The sequence below is a fragment of the Lipotes vexillifer genome, unplaced genomic scaffold (genome assembly GCF_000442215.2).
Source record: "Lipotes vexillifer unplaced genomic scaffold, Lipotes_vexillifer_v1.1 scaffold995, whole genome shotgun sequence".
In the NCBI taxonomy this organism is placed as follows: domain Eukaryota; kingdom Metazoa; phylum Chordata; class Mammalia; order Artiodactyla; family Lipotidae; genus Lipotes; species Lipotes vexillifer.
This window is the reverse complement of record NW_006785389.1, coordinates 191,252-212,642: the sequence shown is the minus strand read 5'-3', so window position 1 is coordinate 212,642 and position 21,391 is coordinate 191,252. Positions and strand designations below refer to the sequence as shown.

The window sequence follows — 21,391 nt, the reverse complement described above, 5'->3', positions numbered from 1 at the left end:
AAGAGTTGAATGGGGAGGGAAGGTTTAGAAACATGGTTATTTCTCATTCTTTACTTGTCCTTGCCTAGATTTATTTCCTGTCTATGGTGATTGATCCCAGTTGATGATCCCAGTTCCCTTCTTGCTGACGTCAATCCAAACTTTTCATTTTTAAAAATCTGCTGTTTTCCTAACATGCTTTTGAGATGCAATTGTTTCTACATTGTTCACCTTATGGTTGTTAACAGATCGTTTTTGTACTAATTTTATTTTATTTATTTATTTTTTTCTTTTTTTTTGCGGTATGCGGGCCTCTCACTGTTGTGGCCTCTCCCGTTGCGGAGCACAGGCTCCAGACACACAGGCTCAGCGGCCATGGCTCACGGGCCCAGCCACTCCGCGGCATGTGGGATCTTCCCAGACCAGGGCACGAAACCGCATCCCCTGCATTGGCAGGCGGACTCCCAACCACTGTGCCACCAGGGAAGCCCCCATGTACTAATTTTAAATGTCAAAACTAATCTCTGTTTTTTCAAGTTAAGCTTTATAATTGTGGACCTTAAAGTTGAATAGAAACTTAATCTTTAATAAACAAAATTGTAAAGGAAAAAATAATCTGTTTTCCTGATTCCGTTTTGTTGCCTATCTCTGTTCTCCTGTAGCTCATGGAGCTTCTTTAAGACGATGACTTTGAATTCTCCAGCAGGCTGTTGGTAGATCTCCGTTTCTCTGGGATCGGTCACTAGGGCTTATTTCCTTCATTCGATGATGTCCTGTTTCCCTGATTCCTCGTGATCTTTGTAGCCTTGCGCTGATGTCTGCACTTTGAGAAGCAGTCGCCTCTTCCAGTCTTTATGGACTGGCTTCAGGAGGGAAGGACCTCCAGCAGACAGCCCGGCTGGAGATTCTGGGGGTCCCTCCTGGAGGGGATGTTTAGGATTGTGTGTCTTCCCTCTATGCCACAGTGATCTCTGGTGGCCTCAGCCTGCAGCAGCTTCATGCAGGATTTCGGATCCTGGCCAGAGGCTGAAGTCAGGCCATGGCAGAGAGAGCACTGAATCCTAGTCACTAGACCAGTGGCCAGTGACAAGGCCCTGGCCCATATGGCTTTGGAAAAAATGAATTTCCACAAAGAAACGGAAAGTAGTGAAACAAGTAAAGTGTTTATTAGGAGGAAAAAGAGCACATATGAATAGGCACACACGGGTGGGCTCCCAGAGGGAGTTGCGCCCTTGTGGTAGTTTGAATCACTTATATGGGGCATTTCTTCCAGGTTTCCACTGGCCAGTCATCTTGCTTTGCCTGGTTCTGAGTCCGTACTTGGTTTATCTCAGGGTCCTCCCATGTGTGCATGTGCATCTCTCAGCCAAGGTGGATTCTTGCGAAGAGGCCTATGGGTAGGCTGACATCACTCCCTTTTTGACCTCCAAGGAGCCTTTCTGTGCATGTGTAGTCGGGAAGGTCTCCTTGACCTCGAGAATGAGAAATATGTGGTGTCTTATCTGGGCAGGGCTCAGCTCCTTCTCTTCATCTTGGAGTATCTGTCCACAGGAGACAGAGTCCAGCTGCTCAGCCTGGGGCCCGTCTATCTCCTGCCTCAACAGGGCTGTGTCAGGTGTGTAGCACTGCCAGCCTTTCCCCAGGGCACTGCCCCAAAGTGCTGGGGCGATGGGTACCAGCTTCACCCCTTTCCCTTCTCCTGACGGACCAGCCTCAGGACCGGGTGTCTCCCTCGGTTCTGCAGGGTCAAGCCAGTCCGTGAGGTCTGTGCCATCCGTGGGGGCGCCCAGGTGGTCCTTGAGACCCTCGAGCGGGTTGCTGCCATCCTTACCCCATTTCTTTGATCTTAGCTCTCCCCAGGCCACAGCCATGTAGGTTTCCTCACATTCCATGTGTGAGGAGACAGAAGCAGGTCTGTCGGGCAGCGGGTCTCAAAGGCTGGAGAAGCTAGCCCCTCACTTTACTTTCTCTTTCCCCACTGGGTGAGAAGGGCTGGGGGTAGGCGGCTCAGCACTGAGATGTGGCAGCTTTGGAAGAGGTGATGTGGGCAGGGTGAGGCTGTTCTCATCCTGTCCAACGTGGCTGAACTTGGATTCCGTGGTGCATGTGGGGACTAGAACTACCCTCCTGGCTTCCTGAGCCCTCACATTATTATCATCTGGGGACAGGGCCTCCTATTTCACCATCCTGCTGATATCACTCCCACACTGCCCTTTATGCTGTAGCAGAAGCTAGTTGAGGCACCCCCCATTATGTCAGCCCTTATTCAGCCCTTATTCTTGCCACCCATCCAACTGGTCTCCTGTAGACTTTTTTTTTTTTTAATAAATTTATTTATTTATTTTAGGCTGCGTTGGGTCTTCGTTGCTGTGCGCGGGCTTTCTCTACTTGCGGCGAGTAGGAACAGGGTGGGGGGGCTGCTCTTCGTTGTGGTGTGCGGGCTTCTCATTGTGGTGGCTTCTCATTGTAGAGCATGGGCTCTAGGGGCACAGGCTTCAGTAGTTGTGGCATGCGGGCTCAGTAGTTGTGGCTCATGGGCTCTAGAGTGCAGGCTCAGTGGTTGTGGCGCTCGGGCTTCTCACTGCGGTGGCTTATCTTGCTGCGGAGCACAGGCTCTAGGCACGCAGGGTTCAGTAGTTGTGGCACATGGGCTTAGTTGCTCCACGGTGTGTGGGATCTTTCCGGACCAGGGCTCGATGTCCAGCCAGGGAATCCCTTGCAGACATTTTTTATTTTTCCCTTCTCTTTCTTGCTTAACTACACTCTGAGAGTGACTGCCCTCTAGCTAAAGTTGTACTATGCACCTGATGTTTACTCCTCCAAGACAATACTCCCTAGCACTCCTTTCCTTTGTGAGCATTCTTCATTCCAGAAAGAACGTCATGGAACAATAACCTTGAGGACCACCAGAACCCGTTCCGGAACCACCTGACGCCAGCCCTAATAATCCCAATGTCTCCAGGAGGAAAGAAGAATGAAGACTACATCAGCCCCGATCCTTATCTACAGCCCTGTTTTCCACCCTGAAATTATAAGACCCCTTCCTATTGCCCAGGAATCAAGGCACAGTTTTGAGGGCGTTAGCCTGCTGTGGCCCCCTTTGCCTGGCAAAGTAATAAAGCTACTCTTTTCTACTCCTCCAGGTTCTGTCTCTGTGTTTCTATTCGGCAGCAGTGAACAGAGGCCGGGTTTTTGGTGACATTTACAACCCTGATGAATCCATCTGAGGTCATTGTCTCCACTCCTTTTTGCGTTAGTGGCACTTTTCAAAAGGCACCTAATTCCACAGTCCTAAGAGTTACTGTTCCCCCTGTAACAATCACATTCCAGAGATACTGCACATGACAGGTCAGCCCTTTCCACCTGTATCCCAACACAGTAGTGAAAACCTTAGCAGGGGACTTCCCTGGCCGTCCAGTGGTTAGGACTCCGCGCTTCCACTGCAGGGGGCACGTGTTCGATCCCTGGTCAGGGAAGTGAGATCCTGTATGCCGCGTGGTGCGCCAAAAAACACAAACAAACAAAAAGCCCTTAGGATTTTCCCTAGGATAATATACCAGGGTCTGTCTATATGTTCCCCTCTGCTAGTATTGGGGTCCTCATTGTTGTCTGGCTGGTAAGTGATCAATTCCAGAATCCCATCATCACAGTTTAATTTATTCCTAGGATGGCTTCTGGGGTTAAGTTTCTTGAGTTGGGTTTCTTAGAAACAGTTTGAAATGGGTGCTTTTGTATAAGTGATTCAATGAATGAGTGTGCTCTGAAAAGGAGTGAGGCCAGCACAACATGGCGGGGGTGAGTGGTGGGTCTTGGGGAAGAAGCCGAACACAGATGTGGTTTGTTCTTGTCCCCCAGAGAGCTTGACAACAAAGCACACCACGAATCTGCTCCTTTCCTAGCGCAAGGTGTTAGTCTTTAGTATTTATCTCTGCAAGTCATTTTCTGGGTGCCGTTTGTTTTTCGGGAAGCCTAATCTTCCAGGAAAGATGTCTCTCGTTTTGCTCAAAGCATTGTTGCAGATAAGAGGGCACCTGCAAGCCCTCAGCAGGCTCCCTCACAGCGGCTGGAGCATAAGTGCGTCGGTGTGGTGATTTGAACAAGGCATCCCCTACAGAAACGTACAAACTAAATTCTGAGTAGTTATTAATTATGAGATGCCAAAGATACAGAGGGAAGATATGATTGGGGAATGGCTACAGAAGAGGAGGTAAGTATATTAATATATGTAATGTTCTGTGGTGGACTTTCATATACTCACAAATATGGGAAAGTATTCACTTTTATTTTTTAACAGGTTAGAATTCATATGAGGTTTAAAATATTGTTTTCTTTCTTATTCTGTGTGTTTGAAATATTATATAACTTTTTGAAGCTGGCATGGCTTACAGTTAATAAGGAACATGATTCCTTTGTGTGTGTGTGTGCATGTATGTGTGTTCCATTAAAACTTCATTTATGGCACTGAAATTTAAATTTTATGTGACTTCCACCTATTATGAAATAGTATTCTTAGAACATGGTTATTTTCAATGAAGCATATATTGAATTGTAGGATTAAAATTTGCTTCCTATGAGCGTGCTCGAACACAAGAACATCAGGAAATTCAGCATTTCTATCTGATCCAGGAATATAAGGCCATTATTCCCATGGGAATAGGTCTTGAGCGAGCCCAGCCATCTTCTCCTGGTAAGTTTTATCAAAGGCTTCACTCTGGGCCACTGTAAAGTGACTTTTCCAGTCCCCAATGATTCCTGTCAAATATACAAAAAAATAAGTCCAGATCAGGTTTATAAATAAGGTCTCAAGACTTCACTTGAGCGTCTTCTGTGTCTGTCGCCACTGCCAATCTGTCACGAACACTGAACTGGAAATTGCAGGCAATATAACCGAGTGGTTAAAATTTTCTTGTCCAGAGTCTGACGGCCACTGGTTTTTGGTAGTATATTTGAGTCTCCAGTTTGCAATCTGTTTCTATCGTGAGGCTTGAATAATCACAAAAGGCAATCACAACAGTAATAACACCTAACCTACAAGAAGTAATTTCTCATATGCCAGGCATTGTGTTAGGATATTACATGTATACCTCATTTAACCAGCAACACATTTCTTTAGGACAGTGGAGGTTCTTTTCCCCCACGCTGCTCTTACCCTGGGTCATGTAGGTAGATATGGTGTACTTGTGATTGATTGCTACTCCCAAATCATTCCTTCTCTTTCCTTTCTTTTTATTTTATTTTTTATTTTTAGATGTCGACCATTTTTTAAAAGTCTTTATTGAATTTGTTACAATATTGCTTCTGTTTTATGTTTTGGTTTTTTGGCCACGAGGCATGTGGGATCTTAGATCCCCAGCCAGGGATCGAACCTGCACCCCCTGCATTGGAAGGCGAAGTCTTACTCACTGGACCGCCAGGAAAGTCCCTTTCCTTTTATTTTTAACTCTCCACCCTTGAATATCACCGCAAACAGCACTACCCAGTGTTTTGTACCTTGCATTTTTTTCTACCTAGAACACTCTTCCCTTGGGTAACCGAGCAAACAGTCACATGTCATCTTTTCCTTGAGGTCTCCCCAGCCCCACTCTTGTAAACTGCAGGTTGAAAATGGAAACTACCCACTACATGCCGTCAACACCCTCATTCCTTCTGTGTAGTGAACATCTTTGGTCTTTAGTATAGGGTCTCAACAGAAGGTTTGGCCTGGAGCTAAGTCACATGTCTTTCCCCTCATTTTTCTTTTCCCAGGGTTTCTATTTGCCAGCTCCTTTTGGTGGAATAGATATTCCCATTGTCAATACTTGTAAAGGGAGGGTCACTCCATGGGGCAAGGGACCACACCAGTGTTGTGAGCGGGAACTCTAACAAGAAAATGTGAGGGTGCTCTACACAACAGCCAACACCTAGGACATGAGTGGGGACAGGTAAATACATTATTCATAGGCAGTGCTTCATCTTCACAAGTTTTCTTTATGACCTTATAAATATCCCAAATCGTTCCTTAAACTCTCCAAGTCAGGTGCCACTTTTGTGACTTTATAGACTCAAATATTTTCCTCACCCCATATCTTAGTTTATCCACAGAAGCAGAGGAATTCTCTGTCCATTTCTTCCAGGTCCTAAAATTAGAAATGCTCAGGCATAAAAAAAGGATGAAATTCTGCCACTTGCAACACCATGGATGGACTTGGAGGTATTATGCTCAGTGAAATAAGTCAGACAGAGAAAGACAAACACTATATTTTATCACTTATGTGTGGAATCTAAAAAATAATACAAATGAATGGATATAACAAAACAGAAACAGACTCACAGATATAAAGAACAAACTAGTGGTTACCAGGGGGGAGAGGAAAGGGGGGAGGGGCAAGATAAGAGTAGGGGATTAAGAGGTACAAACTACTATGTATAAAATAAATAAGCAACAAGGATATATTGTACAGAACAGGGAATGTAGCCATTGTTTTGTAATAATGTTAAATGCAGTATAATCTATAAAAATACTGAATCACTATGCTGCACCTGCAGCTAATCACCTGCAACTAATATAATATTGTAAATCAAATATACTTGAGGTATTTTTTTGTTTTTGTTTTTGCGGTACGTGGGCCTCTCACTGTTGTGGCCTCTCCCGCTGCGGAGCAACAGGCTCCGGACGTGCAGGCTCAGCGGCCATGGCTCACGGGCACAGCCGCTCCGTGGCATGTGGGATCTTCCCGGACCGGGGCACGAACCCGTGTCCCCTGCATCGGCAGGCAGACTCTCAACCACTGCGTCACCAGGGAAGCCCTATACTTCAGTTTTAAAAAATGCTCTCTTACCTTTTCTCATGAAACCTTTGCTTTGATCCATAAAGATAGCAGGTGATAGGGAATAATTGCTATTTTATTATCTCTCATGGTCTTGAAGGATACATTCTTGAGGACTGCATTCAGTTCTTCTGGGCTTAGCTTCTTGCCCAAGAAGTGGCTGAGCTTCTCTACACTAGCTTGTATGTCCTAGGATGAGAACCACAGAGAGTGGAAAGAAAATGACAATCGGGAAAGAGAGAGCAAACAGAGACAGCACAGAGTCATGACCGGGAGGAGACAGAAAATAAGCCAAAGCAGGAAGAGGATGAGCTCGTCATGCTCGTCTGGAAATGTGCAGTCCAAGTAAGGGACCGAGGAGTGTTTATAAGAGACAGTCTATTTACTTTTTATTTTACTTTTATTTATTTATTTATTTATTTATTTATTTATCCTAAGGAATACCTGTTTATTTCTTTCTTTTTTTTTTTTAACATCTTTATTGGGGTATAATTGCTTTACAGTGGTGTGTTAGTTTCTGCTTTATAACAGAGTGAATCAGTTATACATATACATATGTTCCCATATCTCTTCCCTCTTTGTCTCCCTCCCTCCCACCCTCCCTATCCCACCCCTCCAGGCAGCCACAAAGAACAGAGCCGGTATCCCTGTGCCATGCGGCTGCTTCCCACTGGCTATCTACCTTACGTTTGTTAGTATATATATGTCCATGTCTCTCTCTCGCCCTATCACAGCTCACCCTTCCCCCTCCCCATATCCTCAAATCTGTTCTCCAGTAGGTCTGTGTCTTTATTCCTGTTTTACCCCTAGGTTCTTCATAACATTTTTTTTCTTAAATTCCATATATATGTGTTAGCATATGGTATAGGTCCTTCTCTTTCTGACTTACTTCACTCTGTATGACAGACTCTAGGTCCATCCACCTCATTACAAATAGCTCAATTTCGTTTCTTTTTATGGCTGAGTAATATTCCATTGTATATATGTGCCACATCTTCTTTATCCATTCATCCGACGATGGGCACTTATGTTGTTTCCATCTCCGGGCTATTGTAAATAGAGCTGCAATGAACATTTTGGTACGACTCTTTTTGAATTCTGGTTTCCTCAGGGTATATGCCTAGTAGTGGGATTGCTGGGTCATATGGTAGTTCTATTTGTAGTTTTTTAAGGAACCTCCATACTGTTCTCCATAGTGGCTGAACCAATTCACATTCCCACCAGCAGTGCAAGAGTGTTCCCTTTTCTCCACACCCTCTCCAGCATTTATTGTTTCTAGATTTTTTGATGATGGCCATTCTGACTGGTGTGAGATGATATCTCATTGTAGTTTTGATTTGCATTTCTCTAATGATTAATGATGTTGAGCATTCTTTCATGTGTTTGTTGGAAGTCTGTATATCTTCTTTGGAGAAATGTCTATTTAGGTCTTCTGCCCATTTTTGGATTGGGTTGTTTATTTTTTTGTTATTGAGCTGCATGAGCTGCCTGTTGGGTCTTCGTTGATGCGTGCAGGCTTCTCATTGCAGTAGCTTCTCTTTGTTACGGAGAAAGGGCTCTAGGTGCATGGGCTTCAGTATTTGTGGCTCAGGGAAGTCCGGAGACAGTCTATTTAAAGTTACATTGGCCTCGGGCTTCCCTGGTGGTGCAGTGGTTAAGAATCCGTCAAGAAGGATCTTGCTGTGATTTATGTCATAGAGTGTTCTGCCTATGTTTTCCTCTAAGAGTTTGATAGTTTCTGGCCTTACATTTAGGTCTTTAATCCATTTTGAGCTTATTTTTGTGTATGGTGTTAGGGAGTGATCTAATCTCATACTTTTACATGTACCTGTCCAGTTTTCCCAGCACCACTTATTGAAGAGGCTGTCCTTTCTCCACTGTACCGCCTGCTGACGCAGGGGACACAGGTTCAAGTCCTGGTCCGGGAAGATCCCACATGCCGCGGAGCAACTAAGCCTGTGAGCCACAGCTACTGAGCCTGCACTCTAGAGCCCACGAGCCATGACTACTGCGCCCATGAGCCACAGCTACTGAAGTCTGCGTGCCTAGAGCCCATGCTCCACAACAGGAGAAGCCACTGCAATGAGATGCACATGCACCACAATGCAGAGTAGCCCCCACTCACTGCAACTAGAGAAAACCCACACGCAGCAACGAAGAGCCAATGCAGCCAAAAAGAAATTAATTAAAAACAAATTTACATCGGCCACTTTCTCTGGAGGTCAGCAAATGCTTCCTATGAATACTGACATATTCAATTCCTATCAGTCGGTCTGGGAATATGTAAATACTTTTGCCTCTATCCTGACCCTGCCAAGCCCCATCTGGCTTCCATACCCACCAGACACTGCCCCTGGGTTCCCAGATTGCTTCAGGTTTTTGCCATGAAATCGTTGATAGCCCTCAGTATGTTACTAAACTCTTTGTCAGTGCCTGCATTAAATGTTGTAAAAAGAAATAAATGAGAAAATTGAAGAAAGAATGTGTACAATCTAAGGAGGTCAAAGAAGAAATGACCCTACTTGATTTCCTCCTAGGGATAAGATCCGATTGAAAGGGTAGAATAGAAATATTAAAGAATGGATGAGAGAGTGGCATGGACTTATATATACTACCGAATGTAAAATAGATAGCTAGTGGGAAGCAGCCGCATAGCACAGGGAGATCAGCTCGGTGCTTTGTGTCCACCTAGAGGGGTGGGATAGGGAGGGTGGGAGGGAGACGCAAGAGGGAGGAGATATGGGGATATATGTATATGCATAGCTGATTCACTTTGTTATACAGCAGAAACTAACACACTATTGTAAAGCAATTATACTCCAATAAAGACGTTAAAAAATAAATAAATTAAATTAAATTGAAAGAATGGATGGAAGATAGACAGCCATGAGATGGAGCTAGAGAGAATGGTTACCTGTTGCAGCTCCTCATACGATATCACCAGGAAATTCTCTTTTCCTTTCATCTGCAGCCAGTTGTGAACATGGTCAAACCACGATCCATACAGCACTGCAAGAGAAGCGGGGAGAGAAGTACCTGGTTCACTCTCGTGGACCCCACCGCCTGGGAATGCTGCCCGCTTGATGCACACCCTATGTGTCTGATGAGCAAGTGAGCAAAGTCGGGGGAATCCTTGTCCTTTTTTCTTCGTTGACATGAGAAATAGAATTTCTGCCTTTACTGCCTGGATCGCCACCAGGTGGGTGCCATATACAATGCAGTATTTAAGATGGGCATCTATTTAAAATGGATAACCAACAAGGACCTAGTATAGCACAGAGAACGCTGCTCAATATTATGTAACAACCTAAATGGAAAAAGAATTTGAAAAAGAATAGATACATGTGTATGTATAACTGAATCACTTTCCTGTACACCTGAAACTATCACAACGTTGTTAATCAACTGTACTCCAACATAAAATAAAAAGTTAAAAAAAAATAATGTGTCACATCTACCTGTGATGAGATTTTTGAACTGTAAAGGGAATTCAGTTAGCAAATGAAAGAGCTAACTTTAAACTCCTTCTAATTTGGAGTCCATGTCTTTGTTCTTTCTGCTATGAATACAGTTTCTTTCCCCTATACCAGAAACACATGTCTTTTGTATGTCCTTCATCCATCCCAAACCTTTGGAACAGCACATCGTGTGGAAAATTTTTTTTTCCTTTCACAATGTGCATTTGGGGAGCCGTAGGTCAAATGATCCTGTCACTTAGACATTGTTGAATAAGGCATTAGACACATGCAAACCTGTGTCTCTTCCCCTGAGATTTTTGGTCTTCATATCAAGAGTAAACTTTCCAGAGGAAAAAAAAGAGCAAACTTTCTGTCTCTCCTTGTATAACTGCACAATACTATATAAGTTCCCCAATTCAGGAATGGTCAGCTCTCTTTCATATCATGTGAACCAAAATAGCAGAAACCTATGTTGAGACAAAAAAAATGAAAAAAATTTTTTCATATTCTTTTCCATTGTGGTTTTTTACAAAATATTAAATATAATTCCCTGTGCTATACAGTAGGACCTTGTTGTTTATTTATTTTATACATAGTAGTTGTATCTGCTAATCCCAAACTCCTAATTTATCCCCCCAACTTTCCCCTTTGGTAACCGTAAGTTTGCTTTCTATGTCTGTGAGTCTATTTTTGTTTTGTAAATAAGTTCATTTGTATCATATTTTAGATTCTACATATAAGTGATATCATATGGTATTTGTGTTTCTCTGTCTGGCTTACTTCACTTAGTATGATCATCTCTAGGTCCACCCACGTTGCTGCAAATGGCATTATCTCATTCTTTTTTATGGCTGAGTAGTATTTCATCGTGTGTGTGTGTGTGTCTGTGTGTGTGTGTGTGTATCACATTTTTTTGTTCAGAAAATGAAAATTTCAAGGATAAAAGAGCAGAGATATAAGATCTTCTGTTTAATCCCATGGTTCCAGCTATTCCTACAGGAATATAGCTCGTTGAATTCTTATGCTGGATTCACTGAGATGTGCTTGAATTATTTATCCTGTTTAATTATAATTGCTTGGACTTCCCTGGTGGTCCAGTGGCTAAGACTCCATGCTCCCAATGGAGGGGACCTGGGTTCCATCCCTGGTCAGGGAGCTAGATCCCACATGCCGCAACTAAGAGTTCCAATGCCGCAAATAAAAAGAACCCGCATGCCACAACTAAGACCCGGCGCAGCCAAATAAATAAATAAATAAATAAATATTTAATTATAATTGCTTGATCTGTTTTTTATGTTTAAGGTTGTTTGCAGCTAAGGGTTTGGTATAATTAAATAGGAGAGATAGTTGTGTTTGACATAATTAGATGATAAACTCCAAGAAGTTAAAAAACCAAAAGGCAAGATTTTTTTCTACCTTGCAATAAAGACACCTAATTTTTTCTTACAAGTGTGGAGCAGGTTTCAGCACAGTCTCAATTATTACACTCCTAAATCCAATAGGGAAATTGAAGCTCCTAGAAGTTAGGTCCTCCTTCTGCTGAAAAAAACAGCTAGTAAAATGTTGAACATTCACTGTCTGCACACGGACACTGGGAACTTTTTTTTTTTTTTTTGGGCCGTGCAGCTTGTGGGATCTTAGTTCCCCGACCAAGGATCGAACCCATACCCACTGCAGTGGAAGCACAGAGTCCTAACCACTGGACCACCAGGGAAGTCCCCACTGGGAACTCTTAAAGGAGGGCATTTCATCCAGGAACGTCCAAGATTATGGCCAGGAGGAGCATGTTTGTGATAGGAAAAATTGTAGTAGTTAAAAATATGTTTCCTCTGTGGCTCTACAAGGGAATCAAATAGGATTCCAGAGCATTGGACAAGCTGACACAACTAAAACAGGTGTTTAAATTTTTTTGGCATTAAAGCCCTTTAAAAATATCTTTTATGGAAATCCAGATCCAAAATTTTAGAGTTTTCTTCAGAAATAATATTTTTTTAATCAAAATATTGAATAAGTTAAATTCCAAGCTCTTGGGGATTCCCTGGCGGTCCAGTGGTTAGGTCTCCACACTTTCACTGCTGTGAGCGTGGGGTCGATTCCTGGTCGGGGAACTAAGATCCCACAAGCAAAAAGATGAAAATTAAGCTTCTAGGGCTAGAACCTATAATGTGACATTTGTTTCTCCTCACGTTGGGCTACAGTGGCTAGAAAGTGAAAAAAAATCTTGGAGAAAATATTTTCTTTTTTTATTAATTATTATTGGAGCATATTTGCTTTACAATGTTGCATTAGTTTCTGATGTACAACAAATTGAATCAGCTATATGTATACATACATCCCCATAACCCTTCCGTCTTGAGCCTCCCTCCCACCCTCCCTATCCCACCCCTCTAGGTGGTCACAAAGCACCGAGCTGATCTCCCTGTGCTATGCGGCTGCTTCCCACTAGCTATCAGTTTTACATTTGGTAGTGTATATATGTCAATGGTACTCTCTCACTTCGTCCCAGCTTACCTTTCCCTCTCCCTGTGTCCTCAAGTCCATTCTCTATGTCTGAGTCTTTATTCCTGTCCTGCCCCTAGGTTCTTCAGAACCTTTTTTTTTTTTTAGTTTCCATATATATGTGTTAGCATACGGTATTTGTTTTTCTCTTTCTGACTTACTTCACTCTGTATGACAGACTCTAGGTCCATCCACCTCATTTAGTTGCTTCTTTCTTATCACACCCAACTCTCCAGGTTTTACCAAACTCTTCTCTCCTCATGCCCTTTCCTGTACTTGTCCTCCGTCGTTTTTCATTGGTAGCCTACACTACAAACTTTTCTCCACATCTCAATTTTTAAAATACTTAGCAGTGGATTCTAGAGGTCACTCTGTAATAGAATGGCAACATTCCATCTTTTTTTTTTAAGTTGAGTAGAATTTCATTATATATTTGGTGGCAACTTTATTTTTTGCTATTACAAATAAGGATAATTTGAATAGTCTAGTAAATCCATCTTCTGCTTCTTCCCGCCGCAACTTTTTTTTTTTTTTTTGTATTTTTGCTAGTGTATTTTTTTCCACTGGAGAAAGGAGAGTTAAACATGAATGTGTAAATGCTAGAATGCTAGAATTTGCAAGATGACCCTACATGGGTTAGTACTGTTATCCATGCCACCAGCAACATAAGAGCGTGTTGGTCTACCCAGAGTCTCACCGCCACAGCGTGAGTCAAATGTTTTGAATGCTAGCTGTGCTAGAGCAGAATGATGGCCACACAAAAGTGTCCACAGCCTGATCCCCAAGTCTCTGAATACATTACTTTTCATGACAAAATGGACTTTGAAGATGCAATTAAATTCAGGATCTTCAAAGGGAGAGATTATCTTGGATTATCCAGGTAGAAACAACGTAATCACAGGTCCTTATATGAGAGCGGAAGGAGTGTCAGAATCAGAGAAGGAGATGTGATGACAGCAGAGTGTGGAAGGATGTGGTCCACGTGCCAAGAAACGTGGGCAGCCTCTAAAAGCTGGAAAAGGCAAGAAGTGAATTCTCTCCTTGAGCCTCAAGAACAGAATGTAGCCACGCCCACACATTTAGCCCATACGGCATATTTTGGATTTCTGAACTCCACAATGTAAGATATTTTTTGTTTTATTTATTTATTTAATTTTAGGCCACGTCAGGCAGCTTGTGGGATCCTAGTTCCCTGACCAGGGATTGAACACAGGCCCTCAGCAGTGAAAGTCCTAACCACTGGACTGCCAGGGAATTCCCAATTTTTTGTTGTTTTAAAGCATTAAATTTGTGGTAATTTGTTACAGCAATGAGAGAAAGGGCATACACTTTCCACTATGACAGATGAGAAACTGTATATCATTGTAGTTTGAATTCATACTTCTCTTATTTTGAGTGTGGTGAATTATCTTTTTATATGTTTATCATATTTAGAAAAAATTGGAGGGAACACAAAGCACATTGGCTAAGATTTCTGTTGTTAACAGGAGGGACTACAGATTTAGCGACATCTAGGTTTCGATTACAATGTGGTTGTTTAAATCATGGGACAGTAAGACCTGGGGTTGAGACGCAGAGACTTCCCCATTCCACCTGGAGTCCACATTTTGAGTCAAACTCACCATTTCCTTGAAGGAACCATTCTGAATATTCTTCAAATGATTCCGGCTCTCTGATAATCTTTACCATTTTCCAGAAATGATAACCGGAAGTAATAACATCTCTGGGATTTCTCATTATATAAATACACTTAAATTTAAAAAAAAAGAGAGAAAATGAGAATAAATGTATCCATTTCCCTTGCTCCACGCTTTTCACAAATGGAGAAAATGCCAACGCCCATTAAAGTGTCTGGCTACAATTTAGTCTTTAATTCATTTATTTAACAAAATATATTTAGAACCCACAATGTGCCAGACATTTAGTTAGATTCTATAGAAGGAGCAGTGTATAAGATATGGATTGTTTCTGCCCTTAAGAACCTTATGATACATGGAATGATGGTCTTTAAAGTTTTTAGAGGCAGATGATGTTATTACCTTTTGAAGAAGTCTGACTTTTATTGGGATTCTGCCCTATTCACTGCTATTCCTGGAATTTCATGTTCCAGGTTCTATCTTTTCCTAGGAATTTCTACGATATCAGTATTTCCCAGGTACTAATCAGGCAGATGTGAATGGCCAACTGTATATAAGGGTTCCTTTATAAAATTCAAAATGATAGCATGAATAAACTCATGCTGCTTTAGATGGTGAAAACTCAAGAGGAAACAAACTTTCAGGGTTCTCAGAACAAACTTTAAAAAAAAAAAGGAACGAGTTTTATGTCAGTAAACCTGGGCTAGGACATGCTGGATCAAGTGTTATATCAGGTCATTTCCAATTCGGATCATTGCTTTACTCCACTGCAGTCATAATCTGAGCTGGGTATCACTTATATGTGGAATCTAAAATATGACACAATTGACACAAATGTTTAAAATCAAATGTCAAATCTAAAATATGACACAAACACACAAATGTTTCTCTTCAGTTCTTATTTACAGTACAGAAACAGACTCATAGACATAGATAACAAACTTACGGTTACCAAAGAGGAAGGCGGGGAGGGATAAATTAGGGGTATGGGATTAGCAAAGACAAACTACTATATATAAAATAGATAAACAACAATAAGCGGATTCTTAATCTACTTATTATATTTCTTAAAATAGATATAATTCGTTGAGTATGCATTAGGCTCTGATCTAAGCTAGGCTGTCAGTAAAAAATGTGGTCGCTATGGAAACTAACAAATTTTGTCTGTTATTGGTCTTTTTTCAAATGATCTATACATTCCTTTCGGATGTGGCTTGAGGTCATCTTAATCATCACATTCCTCCCAGCCCTTAGCACAGATGAATAAATCCTGCTGGTTTAAGCACACAAAAATGGAGCTTCAACGACATTGCACTATTTGTTCATAGACAAAATCTGGAGAACTGAGGTTCAAATTTTGTGAATTTTGTGACGTAAAGTCATAATCATTTTACAGAGTGTGGTCTTGGACTATTCTTTTATTTTTTTGGTTTGTTTTCCTGTTTCATGTATTCTTTCATTCATTCAACATGTTCTTTCTTTATTATTTTATTTTACTTAGGTATAATTGACATACATTATATTCGTTTCAGGGGTAAAGCATAATGATTCCAAATGATGACCACAATAAGTCTAGTTAACACTGGTCACCAGACACAGTTACAGAATTATTTTTTTCTGGTGATGAGAATGCTTAAGATTTACTTTCAGCAACTTTCAAATATGCAGTGCAGCATTATTAACTATTGTCACCAGGCTGTACATCACATCCCCATAATTTATTTATTTTATAACTAGAAGGTTGTACCTTTTGACCTCCTTTATCCATTTTGCCCACCACCCACCCTCCACCTCTGGCAACTACCAATCTGTTCTCTGTATCTATGAGCTTTTTTTTTTTTAATTTTGGATTACACATATAAATGAGATCAAGTGGTATTTATCTTTCTCTGTCTGACTTATTTCACTAAGCATTAATGCCCTCAAGGTCTATCCATGTTGTCACAAATGGCTTGATTTCATTCTTTTTCATGGCTGAGTAATATTCCACTGTGCAGTTGACCCTTGAACAACATAGGGGTTGAGGGTACTACCCCCTACACAGTGGAAAACCCAAGTACTGCTATCTCTGCTTCAAAAGCAAAGGAACTGATACTCACCCAAGGTCAGGAAGTGTAAACAGTTTGGATAGAATCAGGACTCAAACCCTAATTCTTTTGATTCCACATATTGTGCTCTCTAATCGAACAGAAACATTTCCCCACACTTAGTTAATTTAAAAAGCAATAAAATGGGGCTTCCCTGGTTGTGCAGTGGTTGAGAATCCGCCTGTCAATGCAGGGGACACAGGTTCGATCCCTGGTCCGGGAAGGTCCCACGTGCCGTGGAGCAACTAAACCTGTGCACCACAACTACTAAGCCTGCACTCTAGAGCCCACGAGCCACAACTACGGAGCCCGCATGGCACAACTACTGAAGCCCATGCTCCTAGAGCCCATGCTCAGCAACAAGAGAAGCCACCACAATGAGAAGCCCACGTACCTCAATTAAGAGTAAGTAGCCTCCGCTCACTGCAACTAGAGAAATCCTGTGCACAGCAACGAAGACCCAACGCAGCCAAAAATAAATAAATAAAATAAATAAATTTATTAAAAAATAAAAAGCAATAAAATGAAAATACAGTACTATATTTATTGAAAAAAATCTTTGTATAAATGAAACTCACAGTTCAAACTCATGTTGTTCAAAGGTCAACTGTATGTATGTATGTATATATACATTTATATACATATATGTATATATCTCACATCTTCTTTATCCATTCGTCCATCAGTGGATACTTATGTTGCTTCCACGTCTTGGTAATCGTAAATAGGCTGCATTGAACATGGAGGTGCATCTATCTTTCCAAATTAGTGTTTTCGTTTTCTTTAGATAAATACCCAGAAGTGGAATTGCTGGATCAAGTGGTAGTTCTATTTTTAATTTTTTGAGGAACCTCCACGCTGTTTTCCATACTGGTTGCACTAATTTACATGCCCACCATCCAATATTTTCTTAAATCTCTATATTGTTTTAAGCATTCTGGTAGGTTGGTGTAAAATGGTAAAAAAAAAAAAAAAAAAAGTTACAAAATAAACATGGTCTTCATAATCATGGTGATCACAGTAAAATAAATATACCTGACAATAAACAAGCAAACAAATAGAAACATAGTACAATATTAATATTATGAAAAACACTGTGATGTTAGACTATTTTGATCATACTTCCACTACCACATCACATACGATTGTTTGAGGGAGTTTCATACATTTTTTCTTTCTATATATATATACACATTTTCAGATTCTTTTCCATTATAGGTTATTACAAGATATTGAGTATAGTTCCCTGTGCTACGCTGTAGGGCCTTATTGTTTATCTATTTTACATACAGTTGTGTGTATCTGTTAATCCCAAATTCCTAATTCATCCTCCCCTTTCCCCTTTGGTAACCACAAGTTTGTTTTCTATGTCTGAGAGTGTATTTCTGTTTTGTAAATAAGTTCAGTTTCACACAGTTTTGATAATACCTTCGGTGTCACGTTTTAAACTATAATCTAAGATGAGTGAAGATGCACATTTACAGCACAGGGTCACTCAATGTCAGGGTCCTCCTTTAGAGGTCCTGAGATTATGCCTCAGAGGTCTGTGGATCTATTAAGTGGGAAAGACATGCCCTAAATGATTTCACGATTAGAAAAACCCAGTGGGATTTCAAACATGTGTTCCAATCCTACATTTCTTCTAAAATACAGGTGCTGATTTACAGTTGAGACACCTCCCATATGGTCATATCAATGTTGGGTACCTAGGGGTTGGGGGTGCAGCCAGGGTTTATTTAATTAAGGACCGAGTATTCTCTGGAGCAGCAGCAGGGAGACTGCCTGGTATGTGCCACCATAGCTTGGAACAAGCTTTTCTAATATGTTCACTTCACTGAATCACATTTTTTTTAATTTATTTTTTTAATAGAAGTATAGTTAATCTACAACGCTGTGTTAGTTTCAAGTGTGCAGCAAAGTGATTCAGTTATACATACATGTATATCTATTTTTTCAGCTTCTTTTCCCTTATAGGTTATTACAAAATATTGAGTATCGTTCCCTGTGCTATACTTGTTGTTTACTTATTTTATACATAGTAGTGGGTAACTGTTAATCCCAAACTCCTAATTTATCTCCCCCACCCCCACCCCTTTGGTAACCATAAGTTGGTTTTCTATGTCTGTGAGTCTATTTCTGCTTTCTAAGTAAGTTCATTTCATTTGTGTTATTTTTTAAGATTCCACATATAAGTGATATCATATAACGTCTGTCTTTGTCTGACTTAACTTCACTTAGTATGATCATCTCTAGTTCCATCCATGTTGCTGCAAATGGCATGATTTCATTCCTTTTTTTGGCTGAGTAATATTCCACTGTATATATGTACGACATCTTTTTTTTTTTTTTTTGCTCTACGCGGGCTTCTCACTGTTGTGGCCTCTCCCGTTGCGGAGCACAGGCTCCAGACGCACAGGCTCAGCAGCCATGGCTCACGAGCCTAGCCACTCTGCGGCATGTGGGATCTTCCCGGACCGGGGCACGAACCCGTGTCCCCTGCATCGGCAGGCGGACTCTCAACCACTGCGCCACCAGGGAAGCCCTGTACCACATCTTATTTATCCATTCACCTGTCGATGGACCTGAGTCACATTTTAACTCTGTCCCTAAAACACAGGCCTTCAGGATAACCAAAGAAGTGACCCAAACTGACCTTGCATCATTAACTCACCTTGGCCTTGGAACTGAAGAATGACCTGGGGAACAACTGAATGGGGAGACAGGAGACGTAGAATCATGGGTCTTTCTGATCCTTTATACATTGAAGCCCAGCTTTAGTTTCTAACCACATCGAATGCTCTCTGCTGACAACACATTTGACCCAGGCAGGATCCCCCTTGTTGCAGATCAGGTTGACGATCTCTGTCATCCACAAGGTTCCTGCACAAGGAAAAGGAGAGTGTTACCCACTTCAGCCTGATAATTAACCGCACCGCCACATCTTACAGACACTATGTTATCTCAGCCATGAAGCCCCTGCCCATAACTCCAACGGATGCTTTCATTTCTCACCTTACTGTTTCCCTTTCTTAAAAAAATATTCATTGACATAGCTTATTTTAAATTTTTCATTATTTTGAAAAGGAGTTAACTATAATAAAATTACTACAGCTCAGAAAATAAAGTTTTAATTTTTGTATGCAGAATTTCTCAAAATGTAGATGCAAAATAGTTTCTATGGGAATAATCTAGGAATCTTATATTATGTATCTATATATCATCTTTCTGTTTCCCTTAAATGTATCTCACTGATTCTTCATTCTTTTTTATTTTTGAAAAGAGTTAGCTCTTTATTGTATTTTTGTTTTTATTAACAAAAGACAACAGATTGATCATAAGGGGATCAGTTCTTTTTAGATACGCATTTTTTTTTGTTATTTTATTTTGCAAATGGTTTAAATCAGGGCTCAGCAACCTTTTCCTATATTGGAGTATAGTTGATTTACAATGTTGTCTTAGTTTCAGGTGTACAGCAAAGTGAATCAGTTATACATACACATATATCCACTTTTTTTAGGTTCTTTCCCCATATAGGCCATTAGAGTATTGAGTAGAGTTCCCTGTGCTATACAGTAGGTCCTTATTAGTTATCTATTTTATATATAGTATCGTATGTATGTCAATAGGTAAGCATTTTGAAGCTTCAAGCAGTAGATGTACAAATTTGGGTTAATTGTTAAATCTTTGAGGGAGAAGACAAAGTAAAGGATTACTTTTTATCCATTTGGAGGTATTGGAGTAACTCTTTTAAAAATCAGAAGAATGAAGCAGCATCTGGCAGCTGGGTGGGAAAGAAGCCTCCCAGTTGCTAAGGAGTGTAAGAGAAGAGACCACGCCATCATTTCCCCTTTCCCTGTTCTCACCATACTCTTTTCGGCAACCACTAAGCTCACCAAAAAGAGAAGCTCCCTTTTCACTGCTCTCCAGGCTCCTGGGTGTTGAGGTCACTCATGCTCCAGGCTCACCCTGAAAGTCATGCTCTTGCCCATATGTCCCGCCCCCAATATTATCTGTCTCCTTCCACTTGATAGAGTTGTGAGGCTTCATGCTTCAAAGACCCTGCTAATGAGAACCTGCTATATAGCACAGGTAACTCTACTCAGTGGTCTGTGGTGACCTAAATGAGAAGGAAATCCGAAAAAGAGGGGATATATGTATACGCATAGCTGATTGACTTTGCCGTACCGTAGAAACTAACACAACATTGTAAAGCAGCTATACTCCAATAAAAATTCATTAAAAACAAAAGAAACACTCCGTTCCTTGGGCTCCCCTGAGACCATCTCCACCTTTTCCCTACTACTCTTTTTTTAAGTGTTTTTTTTTTTTTTTTTTTTTTTTTTTCCGGTACGCGGGCCTCTCACTGTTGTGGCCTCTCCCGCTGCGGAGCACAGGCTCCGGACGCGCAGGCTCAGCGGCCATGGATCACGGGCACAGCCGCTCCGCGGCATGTGGGATCTTCGCGGACCGGGGCACGAACCCGTGTCCCCTGCATCGGCAGACAGACTCTCAACCACTGCGCCACCAGGGAAGCCCTTTTTTTCAAGTTTTTAAAAACATTTTTAATAGTGGTAAAATACACATCACGTACAATCTATTGTCTTAATCAATTGTATGTGATCCGTTCGGTAATGTCAAGTGCACTCCCATGGTCGTTAATTGCATTCAAATCTCCAGCACTCTTTTCATTTTGCAAAACTGAAACTGTGTCCCCATGAAGCAACAGTTTGCCATTCCTCCCCCTCCCCCGGCCCCTGGCAATGACCATTCTACTTTCTGTCTCTATTATTTAAATAGACTCTAGGTACTTTATATAGGTGGAATCCCACAGTACTTGTCCTTTTGTGTCCGGCTTGTTTCATTTTGCATACTGTCCTCAGGGTTCATCCATGTTGTGGCACATGTCAGAATGTCATTCTTTTTAG

General features: G+C 41.3%; 1 protein-coding gene across 1 annotated transcript; it reads right to left on the bottom strand.

The window, feature by feature from the left end:
* Nucleotides 1-4,618: 4,618 nt before the first annotated feature.
* Nucleotides 4,619-19,353, bottom strand: LOC103077732 (bile salt sulfotransferase-like; the record flags this gene model as incomplete). Its single annotated transcript, XM_082931085.1, is given in 6 exon segments — nt 4,619-4,731; nt 6,798-6,860; nt 6,863-6,974; nt 9,700-9,794; nt 14,365-14,491; nt 19,138-19,353. Coding segments are annotated over 6 exon segments (726 nt in total), but the record flags the coding sequence as incomplete, so codon positions are not given.
* Between the last annotated feature and the right edge of the window lie 2,038 nt (nt 19,354-21,391).